This window comes from Tachysurus fulvidraco, chromosome 2 (assembly GCF_022655615.1).
Source record: "Tachysurus fulvidraco isolate hzauxx_2018 chromosome 2, HZAU_PFXX_2.0, whole genome shotgun sequence".
Classification (NCBI taxonomy): Eukaryota; Metazoa; Chordata; class Actinopteri; order Siluriformes; family Bagridae; genus Tachysurus; species Tachysurus fulvidraco.
The window spans coordinates 36,372,691-36,399,397 of record NC_062519.1 but is presented as its reverse complement, the minus strand read 5'-3'; the positions used below and the strand labels follow the sequence as shown (position 1 = coordinate 36,399,397).

The 26,707-nt window shown below is 37.5% G+C and overlaps 1 protein-coding gene across 2 annotated transcripts; it reads right to left on the bottom strand.

Annotated features, from left to right (window-relative positions):
* Positions 1-1,206: 1,206 nt before the first annotated feature.
* tmc6b (transmembrane channel-like 6b) lies at positions 1,207-26,685 on the bottom strand. 2 transcript variants are annotated; one of them, XM_027163196.2, is made up of 21 exons: positions 26,542-26,685; positions 16,574-16,742; positions 14,125-14,246; positions 13,824-13,943; positions 11,658-11,819; positions 11,419-11,527; positions 10,559-10,634; positions 9,878-10,135; positions 9,110-9,291; positions 8,650-8,794; positions 8,386-8,541; positions 7,861-8,018; positions 6,683-6,767; positions 5,358-5,455; positions 5,137-5,232; positions 4,243-4,318; positions 3,308-3,441; positions 3,026-3,202; positions 2,822-2,900; positions 1,964-2,059; positions 1,207-1,870 (listed from the first exon to the last, which is right to left on the bottom strand). In XM_027163196.2, the coding sequence occupies exons 2-21, from the start codon at positions 16,630-16,632 to the stop codon at positions 1,853-1,855; spliced, it is 2,406 nt and encodes an 801-aa protein (XP_027018997.2). In that variant the 5' UTR covers positions 16,633-16,742; positions 26,542-26,685; the 3' UTR covers positions 1,207-1,852. The 2 variants fall into 2 exon arrangements, with proteins under 2 accessions (XP_027018997.2, XP_027018991.2); XM_027163190.2 differs by lacking the exon at positions 26,542-26,685 and adding an exon at positions 24,124-24,275.
* Positions 26,686-26,707: the final 22 nt, after the last annotated feature.

The window sequence follows — 26,707 nt, the reverse complement described above, 5'->3', positions numbered from 1 at the left end:
TAAATAGCACTTTTTTAAACAATTTCATAGCAGTCTTTTACAGAACTGTACATAGAATTGACCTGGTTTCCTCAAGCTAGACTGTCATGAAGGAAGAGACTGCTAACACAGGAAACGCTGCTCACCCCACACAAGCTCATGGGCATTTTATTTTTTATTTTATTTTAAGGAAACACGCATGCTATTTTCAAAGAATCAGTTTTTAAACTCTGTCATATTTTGTAACGTTCCTAAAGAGAAGATAAGCTTAACACTGATGAAGTTATCTATTTATTTTATTTTGTGAATCATATTTATGAGTAACAGACAGAGAAGAGATTCTTTGTAAAATGTACATACCTTTTTCAATTTTTTTTCTTTTGCTGTTTTGATCGCATGTCTTTGTAATAAATCTTTAAGATACATTATAATCATGGCAAAAATGTTTACCTGTTTCCACATTTTATAAATTGAAATTTTGAGTCCTGCAAGGGGGTGTCAATAATTATTTCACTGTAAGGCCAGGTTGATCCTTGCTTTTCTTTTAATTTTTTAAAACTGCAGTTCTGACTTGAGGGGATTTATATCATTGTGCGCATTCTTATACATTATCATTCGCTGATATTGGAGGACGGTCCACATAATCCAAGTCTAATGATAAACAGATTAATAAAGCATGACATACAACTGATATGGTAAAGCTTTTTAAAGTAGTTTGTTTAACAATACTGGAGAGAGTCTCCAGCACCAGTGCTTTACAAGTTTCAGAAAGTTTTCCACCACAGGAAAGTCTTCAGGATGCTCTCAGTACTATAAGTCTTCAAAATATCAAACACCGGCTTTCTTTCCCTCTTCAGAACCTTCTGTGAAAACTTCGAGAGAACTGCTGATGAAACAACTATTTCTAACTGACAATATACAATCACTGTCCACTTTAATAGGAAGTTTTGCAGTTATCCAATAAGCCAATCATTGTATCACACTGTATAAAATCATCAGTTACAGGTAAAGAGCTTCATGAGCTTTAATACTTGCTTCAAACATCAAATTAAGGGAAAATTGTGATCTCTGTGACTCACCGTGGCATATATGTGGATGCCAGCGAGCTGGTCTGAGCATTTTTAAAATATCTAATTGCAGTTAAAATGCCGTCAAAATATTTTTGGTCACTCTGTTTGGTCTTGAGCTTCTGATCTTGAGCTGTGGGTCACAGATTTACCTTAAATGTAGACTTTATATATTCTTTTGTTTATTTAAAATGAAACAATACAAAAAAAATGTTAAAAAAAAGACTGAAAAACAGAAATATCCCTTTGTTCAGTGGATCTTTTCCTGTGTGTGGAGGTGCGTGAGCAACCCTGTGCTTTGTAATGAGATTTTGTAATAACCTCTATATTTTTATATCCATATTAAATTCACCTTTTAGAATAAAGATCACCATTACATAAATATTTTTTACAGACTTGGTTATAATATTAAATACTTTCTCCAAGTGTTGCCTTTTGTTTTCAACAACAACATTTTTCAACCGTGGCTCTCTTTTTTGCAGTAGTTTTACTAGAAATGTACTAGAAAGCATTTGTATATAATGTGCAATTTTCTGCAGGATTACACAGCTTGAAAGTATATACATATATTTATATATATACACATATAAAAAAAATTCATTTGAGGAGCAATAAAAATGCATCTTTGCAGTCTGATAAAAGTTTAAGTCCATCATTAGTGTGACCGCTGATCCCAAGCTGCAGCAATGGCAGTGGAGAACTAGCTGTGTTACTTCCATTAGCCTGTACCACATCCCCAGGACAGCAGAGGGCTCCAGTTGCAACATCACATTTTTTACACTGAGAAGCAGTGGACTTGGGGGAAGTCATGTGAAACTGGACTCCTAAAATGGAGAAATGTAAAGAAAGTGTGAAAACCATTTTAGTTGCAAGAATAAGTGGATGTTTTTTTGTGCACGTGTGTGCGAGAGGCTAACCTCTCTGGTTGTCCTGCTGCGACGTTTGGACTGCGGCCGTTTCTGCTCATGGATGTCTTGTAATCTAGTGATGAGAAACTTCTTGTCTTCTCCCTCCTGAACATGAGAATGCAATACGAGAGTTATGACTATGTTTTTTATTTATTTAAAAAAAAAGTGTACACTTTTCTATCCTAAATGATAGACACATGGCTGGGAATTATAGAAACATTCTAGCCAAAAATAAAATTTCACACTATTATAGTCAATAAGCCAAAACATGTTCTGTACTGAGGCTAGGAAGCTCAAGTAGATAAGTAAAATGTATTCATAAATACATCATTAAATCATCATGTAATTTAAATAAACAGGAAGCATCTGTATTCATGTTTACACTATGATTTCCATAGGGTTTAGGGCATAGTTCACCAACTGGTGCACCACAGACTCATCAGACCAAAGACTACCCAGAGAGCAGGAGACATTAGGTCAGAAAAGGAAGAATTTTTCAAAGATTTGTAATTTTATTTACTACACAGCTTTAAAAAAAAAAACACCATTACATTAATGGAAAAAATGTTTACTCTTCTTTCATGTAGTTCGAAACAGTTGTTGTATATTTTCCGGTGCTACTAAAAAAAACATGTATTCTTATTTATAGTCTTGAATGTCACTGATAGTTAAGCATTAAAATGGAAATGATCCTTCACCCAGGCTGTTGTTATAGTATATGTAAATATTTGTAAGGAAGGAACTGCATGCAATTCAATTTCCACTAGAAAACTACAAATAAAATAAGTTCGTGTGTGGAAATACATTGAGCAGATGTAGCCCTAACCCTAACCCTATCACTTGTTAAAAAGGTTTACATGCACTTACATTTTCAATCTGTTCCTGTAGCAGCTCAATAATCTTTCTCTGTCCATCCACCACTTGGCTATGGAAGTAGATTATTATGCTGGAGGAGAAGAAAAAGTGGTATATTAGTTGTGTTTAAGTTCATCTATCTTCTCATAAAATAACAGGTTTTTTACTTTGCCCGAGGTCTTGTTAATTGAGCAAGCAAAAGAATGCATGACTCACAGGAAGATTCCAGCAGCGAGAAACAGGAAGAACGGATTCTCCACCACATACGTATGAATCCATGGGAGCCATTTCAGATGAGGCTTATCATGGGCCAGTGCATCTACCCAATTTTTTCCTGCCTGAAACATGGTCTTGAGGCCCCGGAACGGCCCACAGTTTTTGGACGGCTCTATCCTGCATCACAGGAACATGCCAAAATGTAAAAGAAGTTAAGGGAGAAGTCACATAACAACAACAAAAATAAATACATCGCAATTTGTGAATGACATTTTAACTCACGTCCACATGGTATAGGTGACGCAGACTGACGCGCCTAGGAAGGAGGGGAAGCAGAGAAGGGTGATGAAGAACGTTGTCATCTGACTCGCCCTCCATGGCTTTCTGGGAGCCTGACAATTCATCATTAGACTTGTCTTCATATATGAGAGAGAGAGAGAGAGAGAGAGAGAGAGAGAGAGAGAGAGAGAGAGAGAGAGAGAACTGATAAATCAAGGCAGGCTGAAACATGACCACTGGAATAGAGCATGACTTTTAGTTGCCTTGTCTAAATATGATTGATGTAGGACAAAGGACTGAATAAATACTGGCATTCTGGATTTCTAGCATTTCAATCAAATTTAAGGTAACCTAGCAAATTAAAAAACACTACAATCCATGCAGTTATAGAACAATAGTCAAAATTACGGTAGCCTGATGTCCCTTTACACCTAAGCAATTTGCCAGGACTAAACTTTTTTTTTTTTATCCAATTTGAGTTATATTTAATGTTGTAGAACATCCATGAAACTTAGTTTAAACCCGTTATCATTTATAGCTGATATCTTCGCCTGCCTCTCTTTTTTCCCTCTCTCTCCAAAAAGTAAGTATACAAAATATACAAAATAAAAAAAAAAATCCTGTCAGAGCCACAATTACAGACAAAATACAACTGAATAGTGAATTCAACACAGCATTGGTATTATTCCAATTAAATTAAAGGACAATATTATTATGTAAGTCCCTATGTAGTGATCATATACATACTATATTTATAGGGAGTCATTTTGCAGATGGCTTAACTGTGTGTTGGAGATTCATTAGAACAGACATACTAAAGACATTGGGGATTTTTATATATACACAGTACTTTAATAATAAATGTAAAAGTATAGCTAAATATCAACAACGGCAATGCATTAAACATTAAATATAAAATAAAAACTCTCAAGCCTCACCTTTTTCATATAAAAAAGCAAGAGCAGTTTGATAACTTGCACTGCAGGCAGGAGGGGCGTAAACAACACTCCCAACCTACACAAAACCACAAAGTACATTAGTCAATGTCTAAACCAGATTAGTTCCTGGCAGTGTGTCTGCAATAGGATGCTGAAACTTATGATCAAAACAGAAACTCCGGGTGCTTTTTTTTGGTTTTTTTTTTTGTCAGTGTTCAGCAAACTGCCTGAGGAACAACTCTGACATCTTAGAATGACTTTCTGTCTGGTTAAAGGTTTCAGTCCCGGAACATGTCAAAATGCAGCAGACGTGAAATAGCACTAAAGTATTGTTATTGTTGTTCTTATCGAGTTGTTGTGTGATTAGGTTAATTAAATTAAAGACTCAGTGAACATGCTTTGTAACGGAAGCATTTATCAAGCCTTGATTCAAGAAATATACATCCTTGAAATTAATTACAGCAAAAAAAAAAAAAATATTAGAAATAGATTAGATGTGTCATATCATTCATGCAATGTGTCGCCGAAAGTGTAAATGCCTCGACAGTGACAAGGTATCATAAGTAATAATATAGAAGAGTATAGTAACAAGAAAGCAAAAAGCAATGCTATTGACACAACAAAAACACATTAGTAATATTTTAGGAATATGGTTGTGATAATATAAGGTTGTGGTTTTTGTGCACCTGAATGAGTTTATGCATTTAAGTATTCCTTGTATGCCTAGTGCTTGGGCTTGTCATGCTACTGTACGTCATACCACCAAAAATGCACATAGAAAACACATCCACAATGAGTATTAAACACCACTTGTGTAAAATCAACCTTCCCTTTCTCTATTTATCTCAATTTCACCAAGCATGTCATTATGGCATTATGGGATGTGTGATTTACCAAGCTAACGTTTGTCCATATATGAGCTCCAGAACATTCCGTGCAATATCAAACACCGGCTTTCTTTCCCTCTTCAGAACCTTCTGTGAAAACAATCTAAAGGAGGAGAAGACGTAAACATGTCACTTTAAGCATGATATTTTGCTGGAGAGTAAAATGTTGCACGTTTTTTATTGCTTAGCATGCCATGTTTAAGTGGTGCAGTATGGCAGAGAGCTCACCTCCAGAGAAATTCCCCAAAGAAGGTATCGAGCAATGTGAAGATGAAGTCCATTAGCAGGAATCTATAAAGTTCTTGTCCCACAAAACTCTCCCAGCACTGACAAGAACATAAACCAGCACATAAAAACACACACACATGTTTAATTATACATTTGGGGCTTCTGGCAATCTTTTTGCCGGCATTTGCTCTTTCACGACTACACTTTTCTATACATGAGGTTATCGTGATAAGTAGAACATCTTACCTGCATGTCTGCTGTATTTAATTAGTGGTGCTTGCAAAGCAACATTATTACTATTGTGCTGGACAAAACTTTGGCGCGTAACTTGTCCTGCAGCTTTTGTCCTAGACCCATGAATGAGGTGTCAAATCAACTGGCTCATTGAGGAGAGGTTTGCTATGACTTTTATAAGTGATCCGAGTACCGGTACTTCTGGTACCGGGTTTCAAAGTGGCCTTCTTTTCCCATAGACTCCCATTATAAACTTTGGAGGTTTATAACTCGGCAAGCTTTCGAACTATCTACACAAACTCGGCCAGCTCCTTTAGGGTACTTTATACTCTGTACAAAGTTTTAAATTTGTGTACCGACTGGCCTTTCGGTTGTGCCACAGCCCCCAAATATGCAAAATCAAAAAGCTTTTTACAACATGGACATGTGACATATCAAAACACTCACAACAATGAGGGGAACTTACATGTATTTTGATGACGTCACGTGATGTCAAGTGAAAATAAAAAATTAGCACAACATGGACATGTGACATATCAAAACACTCAGCACAATGAGGAAAACTACCTCAGGAGTATTCAGATGATGTCACATGCTTGTCTCGACTAGCCTCCGGGATTTGCCACGTGCAAGCACCATTCACATTTTCTTCAGAAAATGTACGTTCTAGTTAATAATTATTAGCAGTCTGGTTCATTTTGCCCTTATAAACGGATAAATGAATAAAAACACCAGGTCATGGTGATGTAGGGAAAAAAATCTGACATGATGTGTATTCTTTAGTATTTTATTCCTTGTATCACAAATGCCAATAATTATTTTTATCTGCTTTTACATTGTAAGCTAATTAGTCCTGAAAACTTTTCTGTTTTCTATAGCTCAAAACACAAAGCAGCAGACTGGAAAAGCACACACAAATTAATGTTTTTCTTCCTAACATTTATTATTCTGTAGACAATTAATCAACTGAAGCACATGTGTAAATTGATCACAGTAATTATAATGTACATTTTCCCACCCCTGATGTGTTACGTTTATCAAATGTAATTAAACCCGTGCAGGATTTAGAAATTATATACTGATTCGCTCACCTGTGATTTATTTTGGTTAGATGCAACCCGTCCTAGCCAATGATGACACAAGACTCCAAGCATGCTCACTTTCAGCATTAAATTCCTGGCAAAAAAATACATATACAATTTTTAGCAGGCAAAATTCAACTTCAAATTAATAGCATATATATAAAGTTTATAAGCACTATATCTGTAATACTAGCAAACATTCTGTTTTGGTTTCCAGCAATGATTACAGTATATTGGTGTATTAGGAAGAAACCTTTAAAATGTATGTTTTTGACATGGAAAGGAATAATACTATTATATTAGGAATGTCCTAATATATAGGACAAGACCTGTGTTGTTACTTACTAAGAAAAGATCAACATGTGACTAAAATTACACTTATTCTCTAGTATCAAAACTTTCTTGGATTTAGAACCATAATGAGAAATGTCTCCATTGTGTTACGAACTCTTTCGAAAATTCCACATTTGTTCTATTTGAAGATACGTTATGACAAAGACTCACTGGTCACTTCTAGAAAGAGCAGAAGACTCAGTTTCTGTGAACCTGTGCTCTCTCTTCTGTGCTCTGATTGCACTTCTGGTTTGACAGGAGTGGAACCTGATGTGGTCTTCTGCTGTTGTATTCCATACTAATTATTCTACATGCAGAACTGGATGTTTTGGGTGAAAATCTCAATTCAGTTCAGCAAGTTTCAGATCATTTGCCACCAATAATCATGTTCCAGTCAAAGTGACTGAGAGCACATTTTTCCCTTTCCATCATTTGATGTGAACATTAAATATAGCCCTTTACCTCTGTCTGCACGATTTACCACATTATGCTGGCACATAATTGGCTGATGGGAAAGCTACATGAACACAATGGTGTTCCTCAAAAAAAGGTTGTTAAATGTATTTGCATAATTCATGCTATTTCTGTATGCAAATTAAAACTAAACAATATAATGATGAATTATACATCAGGATGCTGCTTTTAGTGATTTTTAATACAGGTTTTGAATCAACTGTCCATCTCCAAACTCAATACACAGATGTGAGCAGAGCAGAAACAGTTCAATAGGATGAGGGCGAGCAGACAGAACTGACAGACAGACAGACAGGCAGACAAGAAGAACAAGCTTGACCAAGAATATACCATCTAGTATGTGAGAGCGTAATGTTTTTGTTGTAGCTCTAGAGGATTACCTGAAAATGGCAACGTAGTTGCTTGTGCTCGGCGACTCATATTCTTCCATCCAGGCCACAACATTGAAGAAGCCGGGCAGGAGCAAATTAATGGAGGACACCACCACAGGGAGAGCGAGCATTTCATTTCTTTCAATACCGGTAGTGTTTGTGTATTGCTGCAGGTCATACAAAGGAGACAATGCAGATAAAACAAAACTAAAGAAGCTCACAAAACTGCAAGTAATCAGTTGTCACAAGCCTGCAGGAGATAAACATGCACACTTAACTCTGGAATTCTGGGTCTGTTGTTAAGAAATTGCTCGTACTGACTGTGAGAAATAACATTTCTACATTTACTGCTGCCTTTCCAGAAATGCAGACAAATCAGACTGAGAAGGGGAGTGACTAAAAACCAGGAAGCTAAATAACAGCACTTGTGCTCAAGATACACACACTGTATAGTATACAAAGGTATGAACAATCATGAATCTACCACGTGTACCACACACTAAACAAACATGTCTGTTAGAGTGCAATTCCCACCTGGTGCACATGCTTCGAGAAGAAGAACACGCCTATGGAACACACTACAGTGATCCCAATGCATATTACCCAGGCCAGCAACTGGATGGACAGAACTGTGATGCGTGTCCAGAACGAAGACTTCACTTTCTTGCGGTTCACCTCTGCCAACAACTCCTATGCACAACATGAAGAGTCAGACACAATCGAGTTCTTCACAAGCGACCTTTATGTATATATAAGATTTCATTCATTTTTAATACATGTGTGAATGAACCTGCTTACTCTGAGCTGAGTGGCGATGTTTTCAGATTGCAGTCTAACAGAGGATATCTTACTGACTTTAAAATCCCAAGAACAGAAGACTTTTATTGCAAGCAGACCTTTGGAACGGTCGATCCGGAAACTCTGTCCAAAAGACTTTGACATGCTGTACAGAGAGACAAAGGCAATGTAGTCAGCTGTGTATTTTTCTAAGGGTGACATGCAGTCAAGCCTACAAATACAATACTGTCATCAAGGACTCAAACTGATTAGATAAAGTAAACTGAAATATAGTTTTAATCTCACAAAATGCACTTCAAACGCAAGTTTAAAGAAATAGCTCCAACATTTTCTCCAAAATGTAGTTGAACAGACATTTTGCTGGCTGTTACTTACAAATACACGTACATGGTTTTTGACAAAAAAATTTGAGACAGTTTTGGGACAAATTTGCAATTTAGTCTTTTTTGATGAATCTGACCTGTACACGAGGATGATGCAGGTGATAAAGAATGCCACTCCGATGGTGAGGAAATAGGCAAAAGGCATGTTATAGGATATATGGGTGCCACAGGAACTCTCTTTTTCTGCAGGACTGCAGTTCTTTAGAAAAGTGTAGTTACTATAGTAGCCGTAGTACATCAAGGAGTCCTTAAAATAACCCTGAGTGAGCGTGGATGTGTGAAGGAGAGAAATAAAAGAGAAAAAAGAACAGAAATTGGTACAAATTGGTAATGTTGTAAGATTTTAGTGCATTAACACTTACAGTATGTTCTGTTTAATACATAAGTTTTAATATAATGAACAATGTAATGTAATTATGAACAACACTTGGCTTTGGGATGATTTTACAAAACAAAACTACATCCAAACACAACTCCACTTCTGCCTAAAAATTTTATTTTTATATACTACCCATCACTTCATTAGCTTTTGGCACATCAGTCTGTAATCTTAGAGATAACAAAACACCATACCTTACATCTTTACCAAAAACTCCACTAGACTGCATCTAACTACATCTTATGGAGATAATGGCATTTAGAATAAAACAAAAAGACCATGAGCTCACTATTTTTACCCCAGGATTGTCACATGTATTGTAAAAAAATTGACTTAAAATTAAAACCAAAGGAGCATCGCCATTCTGCCAAAAAAATCACTTAGCTGGTGTTTTGACTACAGACTTAGAAAGCACTGTATAAAATGTCTCCTGCATCAATTACATTTTGATCATACGGAGTCTTACCGTCCCAGTGAGCACCTCGAGGCCGAAATTGCTGGACCTCGGGGTTGAGGGTGATGGAGCCCACACAGCTTGGGGGACCACCAGGAAGAACCCAGTCACCAGGAAGAGGAAAATGTTAAAGAAGAACAACTTCCTGAGGAAGACGAAGTAGGAGAGGACCCCTGTCCCAAAGCGTCCACTCACTGTCTTCAGAGCCATCTGCCACAACTGCAGTGAGGAGAGAAAGGACAGCCAGCTGTACCAGCTCTGTCTCAGAGCCTGATAAGACACAGAAAGACAGAAGTGAAAAATCAAGTCATTAAACTTTGACATAATATCTAATAGCCAGTCATTTCAGTTATCATTTTATAAGTTCAAAGTTAAAAAAATGCATATATAACAAAACAAAAATTTAGCTGAGACAAGAATGTGTACTGCTGCTGTAGTTTTTTGAACATTAAAAGAAATATAGGTATGCACTGGGCACAAATATAGCATATATATGTATATGTTGTTTCAGTGGAAATCTGGGGGTATCCATTCTAATGCAACGCTTCCAATAGGGGCCAATAGCTCAGTCAAGAGTAAGTGTATAAATGGATGACTGGATGAATGAATGAATGAATGAATGAGGGTATGGACATTTTCATGAAGTGATTTCCAGTACACAAATTTGTTCAGTGTTTGTGGAGAGGGACTTACAATGAAAATCTGATCTTTGAGGTGATTGCAGCAGGGAGCGTTTTCGGGGAAGAGAACGCTATGCATAGTCAAACGTCTGCATGAGAAAAAGACAACATGATAATATTGCACACAGCACAGAGCAGTGTATCCACTCAAACACCATCAACACCACAAAACGTAGTACAACAAATGTGATGGACTTTTAGGTCAACATATTAGATCAAGTTATTTTAAAGCTATAGGTTAAAAGTCAAGTATGCTATGGGTAAAGTCTTGGGTAGTTGTGGGTGTAGTTAATAAATGTTTCTACAAAGAATACTTATGTGAATTCCTCATAAATAACCTATTCATTGTGTTCATCCTACTGGGATTAGGAAAGCATGTGGTCACACCTTACTAATGTTAAGATTAAACATGTGTGGCTCCAGTATTGTAATAATGAAAAATAAAAATAAAATAAAGTTTGATCAGCTTTTTCTGACCTGTTTCTTCCATAACATTAAATTCTTATAAGTCTCATATTTCAACCACTGTCTTGACTGAATTCAGCTTTTACTTTTTTTTACTGCCTTTAGAGTTACATTTTAGAGGTCTAACTCAGCACGTGAATCACAATGCTTTTAGACAACCAGTAACATTCTGTTCATTCTCAGCAGGCAACTGTGGTTTTAATCTCAAAGCCATTATTTCCCTAAGCTTACTAAGATACATTTTTTATCTGTGAACATGCAAGACACCATCTTCCAGCTGATCGTAAAAATAGCTTCTGAGTACAGAATGAAACAGACCTTGGGTTCTAATAATATTAACCACAATAAATATGCAGTCATGCTCAGTACTGATGTTGACGACATGTTAGCATATGTAGAAGCATTTACCGGAGTTCTCTCTTCTCTTCCAAGTTTAACGGAATGGCTTTCAGCATGCGCACTCGATCACCCACAGACAGGTTCTGCAAGTTATTCACCAGCCGCCCCCTCTTAGTCTCTACACATACACACATGCACACACACACAAATTATACAAATTTTTCCACATTACTTGAGAATCCACCTGACCATTCACACGCTTTAGCCATTACTCTTTCTAGTCACACAGACAAACAAAGTCTCCTAACCTTCCATGTCGAAGATCTCAGCATTGCTTTCAACACGGTAGCCGCAGATGCTGGGTCGGGCAGAGCGAGAGAAAGATCGGATGGAGGGTCGACTCTGTCTGTGTCTGCACAATTGCATGGTTCGGGTATAATATTGAGAGATGATCGCTCCTCTGTTGCGTCCTGGGGAAAAGAAAGACAAGGAGATGATAAAATGAGATTAGTATACAGTTTGATAGGATTCTTAGAACAATCTAAAGTTTTGTTAACACATACAAATACTGAAAATGGAGCAGGTGGGCAGGGTGAACAGCGAGGGGAAAATGTTTGGGGTGATTTAGAGAGATAATGAATAATATACTTTGGACCATTTTATTTATGTTATCGCTGTCTTTTGGTTTCTCTCTGATTACCGAGGTGGTCAGCTGTGTTTGGGTGGAGCAGGAAAGTATGTGGAGTGAGCTAAAGAGCTGCAACCTTGTCTGGTTTAAGCTTTATGTTACAGTTTGTTAACTGTGCCAAGGGTCAGAAGCACATTCACAAAAGCTCATGTGTTCTCTTACACTTGGCCTGCTGTGCCCTCTGTACAGTGTACTGTTGACATTGGTGCAATGAGAAAGTTAAGAAGGTTAGATACACTTAAAGTACAGAACAACTTTATGCAGTTATCCAATCTTTTGGTCATTTGTCATCAGTGCACATGCACGAATTCTTGCAAGAGCATCAAGGTAAAGTTCATATCAAATATCGGAATGGGGAAAAATGTGATCTCAATGACCACGAGTTTAGTTTAACCATGGCACGGCTACTGAGAATTTAGGCTGGGGAATTTAGAAACTGCTCATCTGAACAGAAGCAAACAGTCTGCTAGGCTGAAACAAGATGAGAGATAAGAGAAGACTAACCAGTCTGGTTTGAGCTGGCAGGAAGACTATAGTAACTCAAATAGTCACTTTTTACAACCACAGTGAGCAGAAAATCATCCAAGCATGCAGAAAACTTTAAACTGTGAATTGGATATCCTCAAGCAGAAAAAGATCACCTCAGGTCCCATTACTGTCAGCCAAGACCAAGAATATGAATATATGAGCACAGACTCACCCAAACTGATTAGCTGAAAATTCACCCAATTGAGTCAAATAAATCTGGCTATTTTCCTATGGAGTTTCCTGATTTACTAAGAAGTTTCCACTCACAGAACTATCACCTTTTTAATACTCTTTTTTGCCATCATTCTGTGTAAACTCTAGAGACAGTTGTGTTTAAAAAACCCTCGCAATTAGCAGTTTTGAAATAATAAATAAAATCACTGGGATACAGAAGAAATTCCCCGTTCTGATGCTAGCTGTGAACATTAACTAAAGCTCTCGGCCTGCGTTTGCATGTTTTAATGCTTTCTGCTGCTGCTACGTGATTGGCTGATTGGGATAACTAAATAAATGTACATAGCTATAAAGGTTCTTATTGAACTTAAAGGTCAGTGTATTTCACAGTAATTTAATAGACACGAGTAAGGGATTAGTGCATATTTTTGTTTATAATATCAATAAAGACTGGCAACTAACAGATACAATATAAACATTATGGCAAAAAAGTAAAGAATTCCAACAGTCAAGACTGCTATAAAGTCAACCTTGGAGAATAGACCTTATAGTGAAAACAGAATATATTACAGATAAATAATACGACCAACCAAACACAGTCAACACATAGCTCCATATGAGCTGCTAAAATGTTACATGATATAGAAAAAGACACAGTTTTCATAGTCCATAAACATTATGCCTTTTAGGAATGTATCGGTTACAGATCTGATTACAGGTAGATCAGACAAGTGCAGAGAGCAGAAAACATATTCAATTTACAATGCTGCCTATTAAATATAGCAAACTCCTGCTTATAGCATTGACATTTTACAACATTTGGCAGACTCCAGTATCCAGAGCAACTTATATTTTTATACAAATGAGCAATTGTGGCTTAAAAGGCCTTGCTCAGGCACTCAGCAGTGGCAGCTTGATAGACCTGAGGTTCAAATTCACAACCTTCCAACCAGTAATGCAACACCTTAACCACTAGTTTTGTACAGGTTACACCCTGCTTCTTGTAAAATCCAGTGTGGTTTTTGCATTGTTTTATATCTTTGATAATACACACATGCACACACGTTACTAAGGCAGCACTAACCAATGGTGCGGCTGGGCATGGAGGACAGAACTCTGAGAGTAGCTGAAGACCAGCGTTCGTCCACCGATGGATCAGCCATCCTGCCATGGTCCTCATCAGCAGGAAAGGATGAAAAATCATCTGAAAACACATACAGAGATACATGCCTATTACAGCACACACACAAAATCAGCAGGACATAAAAGATGCATCTTTGCCTGTTTAATATTCCAAAAGCAAAGAGCTTATGTCTATATTTGACGTGAATCTCTTGTTGTGTACAGTACATGTGTGTGTGGGTGTGTGTGTGTATAAAATATACCTTCAGTCTCTTCCTTTAGAGGGTACAGCTCTATTGCCTCTTCATGGCTATTTAGATCTTGACTCTGTTCCTCAATAAGCTTAGAGAAGGAGTCATGAACCAAATCCTCATCTGCAGGGCTTCTAAAAACAAACCACACACACACACAATGGGCGGATATTATTAGCAAAATATCAAACTGCAGTAGGACGATGTTTGCATGATCGTGATAAATGTTTGGCAGTATAGCATTATTAAAGAAAAAACTGAACAATGGTTTCAGGTGTATTGTACATAGTACGAAGGAGGGTTTGGTCTTTTGTGAATGGTGAAATTCTTCAGGGGAAAAATGGCAGTACAGGATGTGCTCAGGATAGTACAGGACAGTTATGAGACAGGATATGTACAGGATGTGTACAGGATAGTTATGAGAATCCAACAGATGACTGCGGTATGAGCTGAGAAAATTAAAACTTGAGTGACCGAATGGTCTGTTTAGACAAGTAGTCTGTAAAGTGCAAATGTCCGGCTATAGTAGTGGTTGTTGTGGCAGTCTTGAAAGTCCTGAAAGGGGTTCAGGCTCTAGGTGTTCCCCGGGTTGAGGGCCAGACTTGCCTGTAGAAAGAATCTCCTCCTCATTCTCTCTGGGTTCACTCTCAGGGTGCAGATGCATTTCCCTGAACACAACATAGAAAAAGAGTCCATTGTTTATATGGCTGAGGTCTTTCAAGATCTTTCTGGCCTTAGTCCAACAGCGCTGGCTGTATACAAGTGACAACAGTGACATGCCGTGACATACAGCTAAGTATTTAACCCATCTCTGCATTTAACCCATCCAAAGTGCACACACACAGCAGTGAACACACACACACCCTGAACACACACTCAGAGCAGAGGACAGCCATTTATGCAGTTGGGGTGTGTGTGTGTGTGTGTGTGTGTGTGTGTGTGTCGGTGCCTTGCTCAAGGGCACCAGAGTCGTGGTATTGCCAGCCCGAGACTCGAGCCCGAAACCTTGGGGTTAGGAGTCAAACTCTCTAACCATTAGGCCACAACTTCCCCAGTTAGTCAGTATATAGTATACAGACACAAATTAGTCAGTATATAGACACAGATCAGGGAGCTTGGTGCGACTGGTACTCTCAGCATGATCACACCTCCCACTTGAGAGCCTGTCCTGTCTCGTGCTGTTCCCAAATCAAGCTGTGATGCTTCTTGTCAAGATTATCTCAATAATGCTGAAGTACTGTAGAAATTCTTTAGCACGTAAGAGGGCAGTTTAAGTGTCTGAGATGGTAGAGACACTGCTGGGGCTTGTTCACCCCAGTGTTAATGTAACAGGACAATGACAGGTCCTGCGTGATGTGAACATGTAGATAACAAAAACTGTCCACTCTCTCCACTGGGCTTCGTGTGATCATGGGTGGTTCTTAGTTCATCTCCTGCTTTGTGATAAAGTCCATGATCAACTCCTTTGTCTTGCTGACATTCTCCTGACACTAAATCTCCAGGTGTTTAATCTCTTCTTGGTAGGCCCTCTCTTCGTTGTTGGAGATCAGGCGCACCATAATTGTGTCATCAGCAAACTTGTTCGGAAGTGAGTTGTAAGTGGCCATGCAGTTGTATGTGTACAGTGAGTACAGCAGGGGGCTCAAAACAAAACCCTGGGAAGCTCCAGTGCTGAGAGTGAGAGAGGACCAGACATGTTTCCCCATCCGTACTGTTTGTGGTCTGTTGGTCAGTAAGTGAGAGATCAATCGACATATGGTTTGGTTAAGTCCCAAGACTTAGTGCTGAGAATGGAGGGAATTATGCTGTTGAATGCTGAACTGTAGTCTACAAACAGCATTTTAACATGATTCCCCTTTCTGATGTCCGGGTGACTAAAAGCTGTTTGATGTAGGTGATTAGTTTTATTTGGGTTAGGGCTGAGACTAAGTGAGCATTGTTGATAAAATGTTTTAAAACTCAGTGTTTATACCCTTGGTTTTCAAATCGGGCCATTTAGTGATGAGAAAGATGACTTGAGATGTGAGTGTGAAAAAGCTGTCTTTTTACAAAAAATTGCCCATATTACTCACAGCTGGTACTAGATAAACAAGGGCACCACTTCTCAATATCAGAAGACAAAAACAAAAGGAACTGACTCACACATGACATGAGTAATCACATGATCAGTGATTCAGATGTGACAAACAAACATCCAAAACAAAAGGCTCTCATCTCTTTTAGAATGCAGACCGTATAAAACAAAGTACAGGAAAGCTTGAAAACATTGCTTTCTGTCAAACTCAGGAGGAAGAAGCAGACCAGAGTTCAAACTACCTACAAAACACACTACAAACATGCTTTAATTTTCTAGTACATAGATCACACAGGAAGACAAGAAAGGATGTTAAAGGGTGCAAAGGTCGAAGCAAAGCAACGTTAAGCAAAGAACTTGTTTTTTTTATGAGTAAACCATACTTACTCTAGTCCTGCCTCCGTTAAGTCGTCGTCTATGTCGAAGCTCACACTATGAGCCGCCATCTCCACTGTAGTCTGTGGGTCCTGCCTTAAACTGTCACTTAAAGTCCATCGGCACACAAAGTCAATACCTTAGACTTGCTCCTAACTCTGGTCATTCTCCCGAATCAGCTCTGAAAATGAGAAAAAACAAAGAAAGAGAGATTGGGAGAGTGAGAGCAGAAAGGAGATTTGTCACATTAGTCTCATTAAAGAGTTCTTCATGTTTCAACACGTCTGTCACTGGTTTTCAAGGGTGGAAATACCTACACTCACTCGTTCAAAAGGTAACAAGAATGAACATGATGTATCAGCACCAAAGGCAGCACACAACCACTGTGTTCTAGGCTAAATTAAATAAATAAATAAATAAATAAATAAAACTGAAATATTTACTCAGAATCTCCAAATTATTTGCAAAATGAGTCTTTACTGTGTTTTTCCATCTGCCAGTTTTTTAGTAAAGCTGAATTCGGTGTGTAGATGGCATTCAGTAAACCCTGATTAAGCAACAAGCCACAGTGACGACTCATTCAAATGGAACGAAGTGTAGCAGACTGTTCAGATTTCAATCAGAGGCATCTCAGTTTCAGAAAACCTTGAAATACAGTACATGCAGTCACACAACATTGTAACCCTGTGCAGCTTTCTCAAACATTTGATTCATTAACAAAAATTTTTTGTTTTGTTTTTAATATTTATGTATAAGCTACATTTAATCTAGTGTAACCATGATTTTTTTTTAATAAACTAGAAAGAATTAGAGATTATAAACAATAAACGGATTTTTGTAGATACACTTAATAATCTTGATTTGCAATAATTGGTAATTATTTCTAGGAATCAAGTCAAATTGTGTGTGTGTGTGTGTGTGTGTGTGTGTGTGTGTGTGTATATGTGTGGTGGTGGTGGTGGTGGTGGTGGTGGTGGTGGTGGTGGTGGTGGTGGTGGTGGTGGTGGTGGTGGTGGTGGTTCCTCATGCCCTGATGTGTTTTAAAGCATGTTACATATAAGTGTATTTAATAGTGTAATGAAAGCAAATACAATTTCACCTTTATTTTCATTTAGAGCTTTTTCAATACCCCCTTCCTATAAACAAACACCCCACCACCACACACACACAAAGATAGTGATAGAAATTCAAAGCTGAAGCATGTAACAAAGCAAGTAATAATAAAAAAATAATAAAAATAAATAAATAAAAAACACTAATATAAGATGTGACAGTATCAATAGCATGCAACAAAAATAAATCTAAAATATATTGCTGCATGTTGTAATGACCTTACCATAATTAGACCAGTAAAATTCTAAAGAAACAAACTCTAAAGTTTGGGCTTCTGAACATTAGATCATTAGCACCCAAAGCACTTATAATAAATGAAATCATCCTAAAAAAAATAGCCTTATTGCAATCTGCCTTATTGAAACTTAGATTAAACTAAATGATTACATCAGGATATATCTATAATCATGAGCCTTGTCAGACCGGTCATAGAGGTGGTGTTGCCACCATCTTAAGCGATATTCCTTACTGCTACTTAGAACACGTCATACATTTAATTCCTTTCAAGTGCTTGTTCTTAATATTGCACTCTTGCACATGCACACGAAAAAATCCCTGATGTCTCTTGTGCTAGCAACCGTGTATAGACCCCCAGGGCCCGACACTGATTTTCTTAGAGAATTTACAGAATTTCTTTCAGAGCTATTGGTTAATTTTGATAAAGCATTAATTGTAGAAGACTTTAACAATTATGTTGACAACACAAACAATGCTTTATGACTCACATTTATGTACCTACTAAAGTCATTTGGACTTAAACAAAACATCACTAGACCAACACATCATCTTAATAATACACTAGATTTAATAATATCACACAGAATAGATGTCACTGATCTAGATATTATACCTCAATGTGATGACATCACAGACCATTACAGGGTTTCAAGCAGAAAATTTGTTAGTTAAGGCGGTAGGGTTGGGTTGGGCGGGGCGCGGAGGCGGGGCTTCTTTGTGAGATAGACCACAGACTCTGTACTACGTTTAATTATTAAAAACAGGCACGTGCAACCTAGCTAGCAGATGAAGAACTCAAACAACAAAATCACCAGCTAACTTACTTTAAATTTGTAAGAACTATAGACTAATACAATAACAGGCTTAAATAAACCCAAAACATAAGTTCACTTACAGTCCACGCTATTCTCCGAGATGCACTTGACGGCCTTTTGTGCAGCGGAATTATTTTTTTTTTTTTGGACGACCTAGTTAAGTCGGTAGGGTTTCCCAGCTGCGGGAAACCCTGCATTACTTCATGCTGTACACACTACCTGTAGAACAGACTAACTGTGTCTCACCACGTTATACAACTATCGGTACATCTTTTATTCCGACCACTAAAGACAGATTCACAATTCACCTGCCTGATCTGTCTCAACTTCTTACTGTACCCGTAAACACAAACGATCTAGATGTAATGACTAGCATAGGCGCTATCTTCACTAGCACATTAGACACTGTTGCTCCCATCCGATTAAACAAGGCTGCCAACTCTCACGCATTCAGCGTGAGACTCACGATATTGACCACATTCTCACGCCACACCCCCAAATTCTCACGCAGACTCGTGCAGGGGGGGGGATCGCGCAGCATGATCTCGCCGCATGATCTCGCAAAGCAACGCGCAGAGAGACCAGACAGACAGTTTAGTGAGTTTCTTTTTTGTGACAATTGAGAGGAAAATACACAATTTATTCCCATAAACTGTGTAGTCAGCCGTTCTCCCTCCCATCTGCACCGTGTGAATTGTGAACGCAGGAGGGTCAGTGAGTTACAGGGCGCTCCGTGTCTCCGTCCACTTTAGGCTAGTAACTATAGGCCTGTGCTGTTATATAGTTTATATAGAATTAAGTTAGAATTAGCAGAATTTTTGTTTTGCAGCACTGAGCAGTTATTTTACATACCTTTATCATAAAAAACAGTACAAAAGCATTTCCAGATGACAAGTATATGGACATGCCTAGTAGTTAATGTTAATTATTGTTTTCTAAGAACAAGATGTCAAGTCAACGGCATCCCATATTAACATGATTTTATTTATATCAATCACAACTCATCAATCATGTCCAGATATTTGACTGGTGGCCAACCAAATCAATGATTAAGGCTGCAAAATCAGCCACCAGCACTTACAATAGAGCACATTAATCTGTGAACATGTTAATCACATTAAACAATGCAAATTTGTTTACATGCAAAGTGCACAGCATATCCATCACTGCTTGGATAAACTAGGGCCTCCTGATGGTCCAGCAGCAGGATTCTGTGCTCTCGTTGCCGTGGCTCAGCTTCGTTTCCCAAGCAGGGAGCTAACCAGCCAATTAAGGGTTAACTCTCAGAGCCGGTCCCAAGCCCATCTAAAGGGTTGGGTTGCATCAGGTAGGGTATCCGGCATAAAACCTGTGCCAAGGGAGGAGCCTGTTTGAATAAACTGATATAATGTTCTATGTATACACAGTGTTCATAATTTAGCAAAAAGTTTCTGCAGTGTGTGTACAATTTCTTAGTAGTAAAGCATACTAAAGAACCATATTACCATAGAACCATAGTAAAGAACACTAGACATAAACTGATGCCAGGCCCTCTTTTTAACCCTAAACTATAAACACATGCTGAATTTCCTAACGTGCACTGAAATCAAAAGCATGCACAGAACCAGTGAAAGGACCAGCCGGAGAGCCATGTTAAAATGCTGAACACATTTTTCCCTTTTCAACTATCAATCTGCAGGCTTATAAAGAAGCCTAGAAGATTTGTAGAGAACAATATTACTAGGTAATTAATTATATGATGCACAATAGTCACTAGCTCATGTTTGTGTGTGTGGGGGAGTGTAGAAAGAGGAACTTTTCACAATTCATCAGGGTGTAGGCGGTATGGCACAAAAACAATGATGACATCAGCAGAGAGCTGTAGTAAGAAATCGTTGGAAAGATGAATGAGAAAAACGAGTTCTGTTTCAACGCTCATACAGAAATCACCCAAACTGTTTGAATCCTGTATTTTGCATTATATGATAAAGCTGTGTATGAAAAGTGACTTGAAGCTCGGTTTTCAGTGCTGTCAACTGCAGCTGTCATGCTCGTTTTTCTTTCTGTGTGTAGAAATTTGTCAGACAGAGAGAAAAAGCTATATGAGCAATAATGAGAGAGAGATTTATCAGGGTGCCTCATTGAGGAAAGAGCTGACTTCAGCACTCTGAACACTCTGGTCATTCTTTCCTATGTTCCTGCCTACACATTTTTTCTTTGTCTGATTGCTTTCAGCCAATGACCCTTTGCCAGTTTCTCCTCATTGTGGTTACTGTAAGAAACAACAGCTCACTTTTGTATAATGCAGAAGCATCAAGCAAGCAAATAAGCAAAAAAGCAAGGAAAGCCTTATTTGGATGAACAAGAAAAATGTTGGTGACTGAAATTTTGCTGACTGTCACTTTGAAGAAACTTTACTGTATGCACAGAATTTGTTTTGTTTTGATAAAGTCCTCAACAAGAACAGAATATAAATTATGAACAGCAACAGAGTAGGCATAGTACATAAATCAATATATACGCCGCAAAAAACACACATGTACAATAACGTACATTGTTGTTGTATGTACATTGTATTTTTCACAGTCCATAACAGGAAGGATATACAAACATTTGCTCATTGTGAGAATAGACACAGACACAAGCATCAAGTGTTAACGGATACAAAAAGAAGAAGATGGTCTGAAGAAGAAACAAGTCAGACAGAGCTTGTACATGTGTTATTGCATGTGGAAAAAACTGCTGGAGGGGTGTGATGAAAAGATACGATACCCAGTAACATGCGTTAATGTGTACGTGGCACTTTAATGATCTATTCTGCACATAGATGACGTAATACAGCCAGTTATGCTTTATCATAATCAGTTGCAGTTCAGCCATAGAAAATGCATGATGCATTTGTGATACATGCAATTTTGTGATAATTAATTACAATAATTGCATTGAACATTTTCTGTAATTTCAGTAAGATTAATGTATTGGCAATCGTGGCTGTGTTATGAGGAGTTTGCTGAATTTATTTTTATTTTATTACTTGTTCCTATCACTAATCACAATCTAATAACCTCATGAGTCATTCTGCTTGGAAAAAAAAAGTCTTATTTAAAGCCTAATGGCTATGCAAACCTGACCAGTCTTACCTGTGGCAGTTTAAATTTCTTTAAGAGGACAACCACTCCTTGCCAAATGGTTTTAATGTCACAACTGATCATTTCATGACACTAAGAAAGCACAGCACACAGGAACTGGTTGTTTTCTGTGGCTCTTAATCATTTCCTCTGTTTGTAGCAAGTATACTTAAGCCTGTGGGCACCTGAATCTGGGCACCTAATGATAACAGTCTCTGTTCTTTATTTATATGTCTCCGTGTTGCATGGGCTGGATGTGGTTATTCCTGATGACTTGATCAGTTCTCAGTTCACTCTAAATCAATGAGATAAGACAAAATTGAGACACAAATCTAGATTTACTGCCACATGACACCCTTTGAGAAACATCGCATATCTCATAAAGAAGAGAAATATTTAAACATCCATAATTAAGTCATTCTCGAAACGGGTCATCATTTTGATGAGCGAATGCTGTTTGACACAGAGCTGTTTCTATAATGAGAGTGGAGTGAACCTGGTCTAGCTGCTGCTGTGTAAGTTGTGTACAGAACGATAAACAAGGCTTATAGTTATAAACGAGTTTATAGTTAATCACAAAAAAGCTCAGAAATCAGAAATAAAAGTTATTCTCTAAACTCTTTTCATAAGTAGTGGTTTGAGAGATATTGAAAAAATGTGGAACTGATTAGTGGCTCTCTCTCTCTCTCTCTCTCTCTCTCTCTCTCTCTGTCTGTCTGTCTGTCTGTCTGTCTCTGTCTCTGTCTCAAAAAACATCTCTCTCACCAGTCACCAGTAATGTATGACCTAAAACTTGTGGGCATCATCTTAGAAACCAGCAGCATTTTAGAGTCAGGTTTCCCTCAATATGTTTATACATTTTCAGAAGCCTCTTGCTACAGCACATTCCCAAATCCTCAATAACACAACATTAGATTCCTGATCTCACTACTCAGATTTAATCTCACTACAACTCATATTTTAAGTTATATTTCACCACAAAACAGGATCTATTATATAATGCTGTGAATATCTTTATAGAGTAGGTCAAGCTTTAATTAGTCATTTAAAATTATGTTAAATCAAACACTTTATTTCTGTCAATAAAACAGATTCATTTTACACCATGTTTGTGCCTCCCTAATGGCTATAATATTACGTTCAAAAAAACTACACCACATGGGGTTGCTTGATTTACAACAGGGTCATGAGAAATACTCAGAATCTCCTGTTTTGTTTTGTTAATTTATTTCACAATTAATACTGGAAATATTGAAGATGGATTTATTGGAATATTAAATATTTTGAAATATTACTGTTGGTCACATTCAGACATAACCTTTTTAAACTGAATAAAGTGTTTTCATTTAGTATTTTTAGTATTAGCGTTTGAAAAACCATCATGCTGCCATCAAAACCTAAAGAAATCTTGACAGCATTCATGATGACAAAAGAAAACTTTTAGAGACAAAGCTTGTCACCGTGTTTGAAAAATGAGTTTGAATTGGAAACCTGAATGAGAGGGACATTTTGGCTCTGAACTGCCATCTACGTAGTGAATGTCACTTTTAAATCTTAGGGATGTACATAAGAGTTGGAGCAGGTGTGCAAATATAATAGCACTCATATTGCTATTGCTTCTGCACTATTATGCTACACACACTTATGTCTTATAATAACATGCTAAAATGTTATCGAAAGACTAGATGGACCAAGATTTCATAGTGTCTGTATATTGATTGTGACCCGTTTGGCCTTCCACAACCTTACCTGTCTTAAACGGTGCGGTCAGTACAGGTCTGTTTAAACTAGTATATACATTTCATTTCAATGGCACAACATTTAGCAAACGCGTAATTAGTTGTTGTAAAATTAGTAATTATTCGCAGTACAATAAATGGAGCACAATAAAACGTGATCGTGTTCCTGAAGTTATTTACTAGTCTCCCGCAGATTCGCGTGTTCGCGTGTTCGCGTGTTCTTGAAGTAACTGAAGGAAACCATGGAAACTTTTTTACTGAGCTTCAGAGACCCAAACACAACAGAAGACAGTGGGATTTGGGGGACCGAGTCGTTTCACTCCCGTACACGCGATAAAACAAAGTGTAAATTAACCTACTAGATTTTACACCTTATATTTATTAAACGCACAGCTGTTATTCACTTCCTTATGTCATAAATAAACAAAGTAAACACATTTCAGTCAACACACTATATAAAGTTCGAGTTTTAACTTCGCAAGCAATTAAAAATAACATTTAAAATACAATAAAACCAAAGCATATTAGTTGCCATTCCCGAGTCTACTCACCCCGACACTTTCTTCACACCGTTCACTGACTTTCACAGCTCACTCAACTGTTGTGTATTTCTGCATCTGTGTATTTCTGTGTACATGTGGAACAGACAACTTCCGTTTCCCGGGGGTAGGTGGGGGCTAGCAAGTGTTAGACAAGTCGGCAGAGCGACACGAAAATTTGATATTTTTAGCGCTTTACTTCATATGCGATTTAAACCAAAAAAAAACAAAAAAAAAACCAAGAAGCACCTTTAGGTTTCAATTAGGTTTCACTAATTGAACACTGTTTATATAAATGAACTCTCCCCGAGTTTCACCAAAGTGGTACAGTCCCATATATATATATAGTGGAACATTGCCCGTCACGTCTGATTGATTTTAACTCATTAATCATAAAAGTGTATGATTTATTTTGAATAACGAATCATTGTATAATATTTTAAAACTGGACACGGTATGAAACAGTGGCTTGTAATGAATATAATTAATTAATAAACTGTACAAATGAAAAATGTCTTGTTCCAATGCTCAAAACCCAGCAAATTTGTGAACTGAACAGATGGATATTTTAATTTTCTTTTCACTCTTAGGGTAGGTGTTCTGACAAATGACCCCATTAATGGAGACATTGTACCTGGGGTTTCTGCGCATGCGCACTATGTTCAAGCTTCTTTTACTTCTAAGCTGGAAGAGTTTGCGGGAAAATGGATATATACAGGATATATATGTATGGATATATATATACAGTGTATGAGCAACTTAATTCTTACTAATGGGATAAAAACCTAAGACTTATGGTGAGTAATTGCAGTAAAGTGGAAGGAAGGTTTATGGAATATTGAATCGATTGCATGTGACCATAACAGCAAATCCATTCATTGACTTTATTTTAGTATCTCACACACTTCCATTTATGCAACTAAGCTATTTAAATTTCTCATCTATTTTTTCTTAGTATGCTGTGAGACTGAGCATTGTCTTAAATGTCAGTGGGTATGTATCAGTCAAGCCTGACTCCCCGCCCCCCCCCCTCCATTTTTCCATTTTGTGGTTTAACATTTTTGTATGTGACAAAAAACCTTTTGTCCACCCACAGTGTGTAGGTTTGTGTCAAAAGATCTCCTTTTAATAATAAGTTTTAAGTTTGGGTTAGATATTGAGTATGATTTAACTAGATTTATGTGTGTACTACCTGATGTACAATGTGTTGTGTGTGATGCTTGACTCCCCACTGACTTCCTATGCCTGTCTGTCACATCATTAAAATCTGCTTAAATGAAGCCACATAACATAGCACTTTCAAAATGTAATGAATTAAATGTTTTAGTAGAATAATTATTTTAAGTAGATTTAGAGCTCTATTAATGCCATACAATGTGATTATAATGTGTGTGTATGTGTGTGTGTGTGTGTGTGTGTGTGTGTGTGTGTGTGTGTGTGTGTGTGTGTGTGTGTGAGTGTAACACACTAAGAAGAAAGCTTTACTATTCTTGCATGCATGAGTTCAGAGTCACACATGATTGCCTAGTGTTGCTCTAAGTGACAGGAAAAAGAGAGAACACCATCCTTCCTGCACATATGAATCTTAATTCAGTCAGTCAAATCCCTTATAAAGTTTTGCTCATACCACCAAATGTGTCAAACAATTGCTACAAAAATCCCTACAGCCATGCTCCAAAATTTAATGAAAAGCCTTCACAAAAGATGTTTTTTAAACTAGTAAAGAGGGGACTAAATCTTGTATAGGATGTTCAAAACACAGATATGAATATGATGGTCAGGTTTTCCCGACACATTGGCTATATCCAGAAAAGCTAAGCTGCAACGATGCAATTTTCCATCTCCTCTAGAGATTTTAAACAAAGGGTGTGAATACTTTCACAATCACAAATTTTATATCCCTTATTTGTACCTTTCAGATCAATGCTGATAAGTTAACATATTTAAGAGGAGTAGTTTATTTGTTAATGTTATGAAGATACCATATTTTACTCTTCCTTGTCAGTACGGTGTAAAGAGAACATGTTTTGTACCTTAATATGTATACTTGTGAACGTGCATTTGGTGGTCATTTAAATATTTAAAGAGTACAATTTGAAGGTAATTAAGGTCCAGCTACACAGTATACTCAAATAAATAAATAAATCAATGTTTCAATGAACATTTCTTCACTACAGCAGACTGATGATGGCTAGAAAGTTTGTGATTTCATTTATGGACTAAAACATTATAAATTGATGGACAAAATTTTGATAGATGTTGAGTATGAAATCACAAATTTCCTGGCAATAGCACATCACACAGTGTTCCTGGTTGTCAGCTATAGTGTCATAGTGATGCTAGACCTCAAAAGGAAATATGCATCTTCTGTTACCCCTACATGTGCCTAATAAACTCTAATGCACCCTAACCATTAACAGCCATACTCACAGTTCCATTAATAAGCTCCTTGCAGTCCCATTAGTAGAAGCAGTTCCAGTATGAGCATACAAACACTGACTTGGAAGTCAAATAGAGTTGTAACACTTAGACATCACACACTTTAAGTCATGATGACTTTTCATGTAAAAGAAGAACGCCCACATCTACAATGTGT

Coding starts and splice junctions, on each gene's coding strand:
- tmc6b (XM_027163196.2), bottom strand. CDS start 16,632: ATGGCGGCTCATAGTGTGAGCTTCGACATAGACGACGACTTAACGGAG. Junction 10,635..11,418: donor GAAGAGAAGAGAGAACTCCG/GTAAATGCTTCT, acceptor TTTCTCATGCAG/ACGTTTGACTATGCATAGCG. Junction 9,292..9,877: donor TCGAGGTGCTCACTGGGACG/GTAAGACTCCGT, acceptor ACGCTCACTCAG/GGTTATTTTAAGGACTCCTT.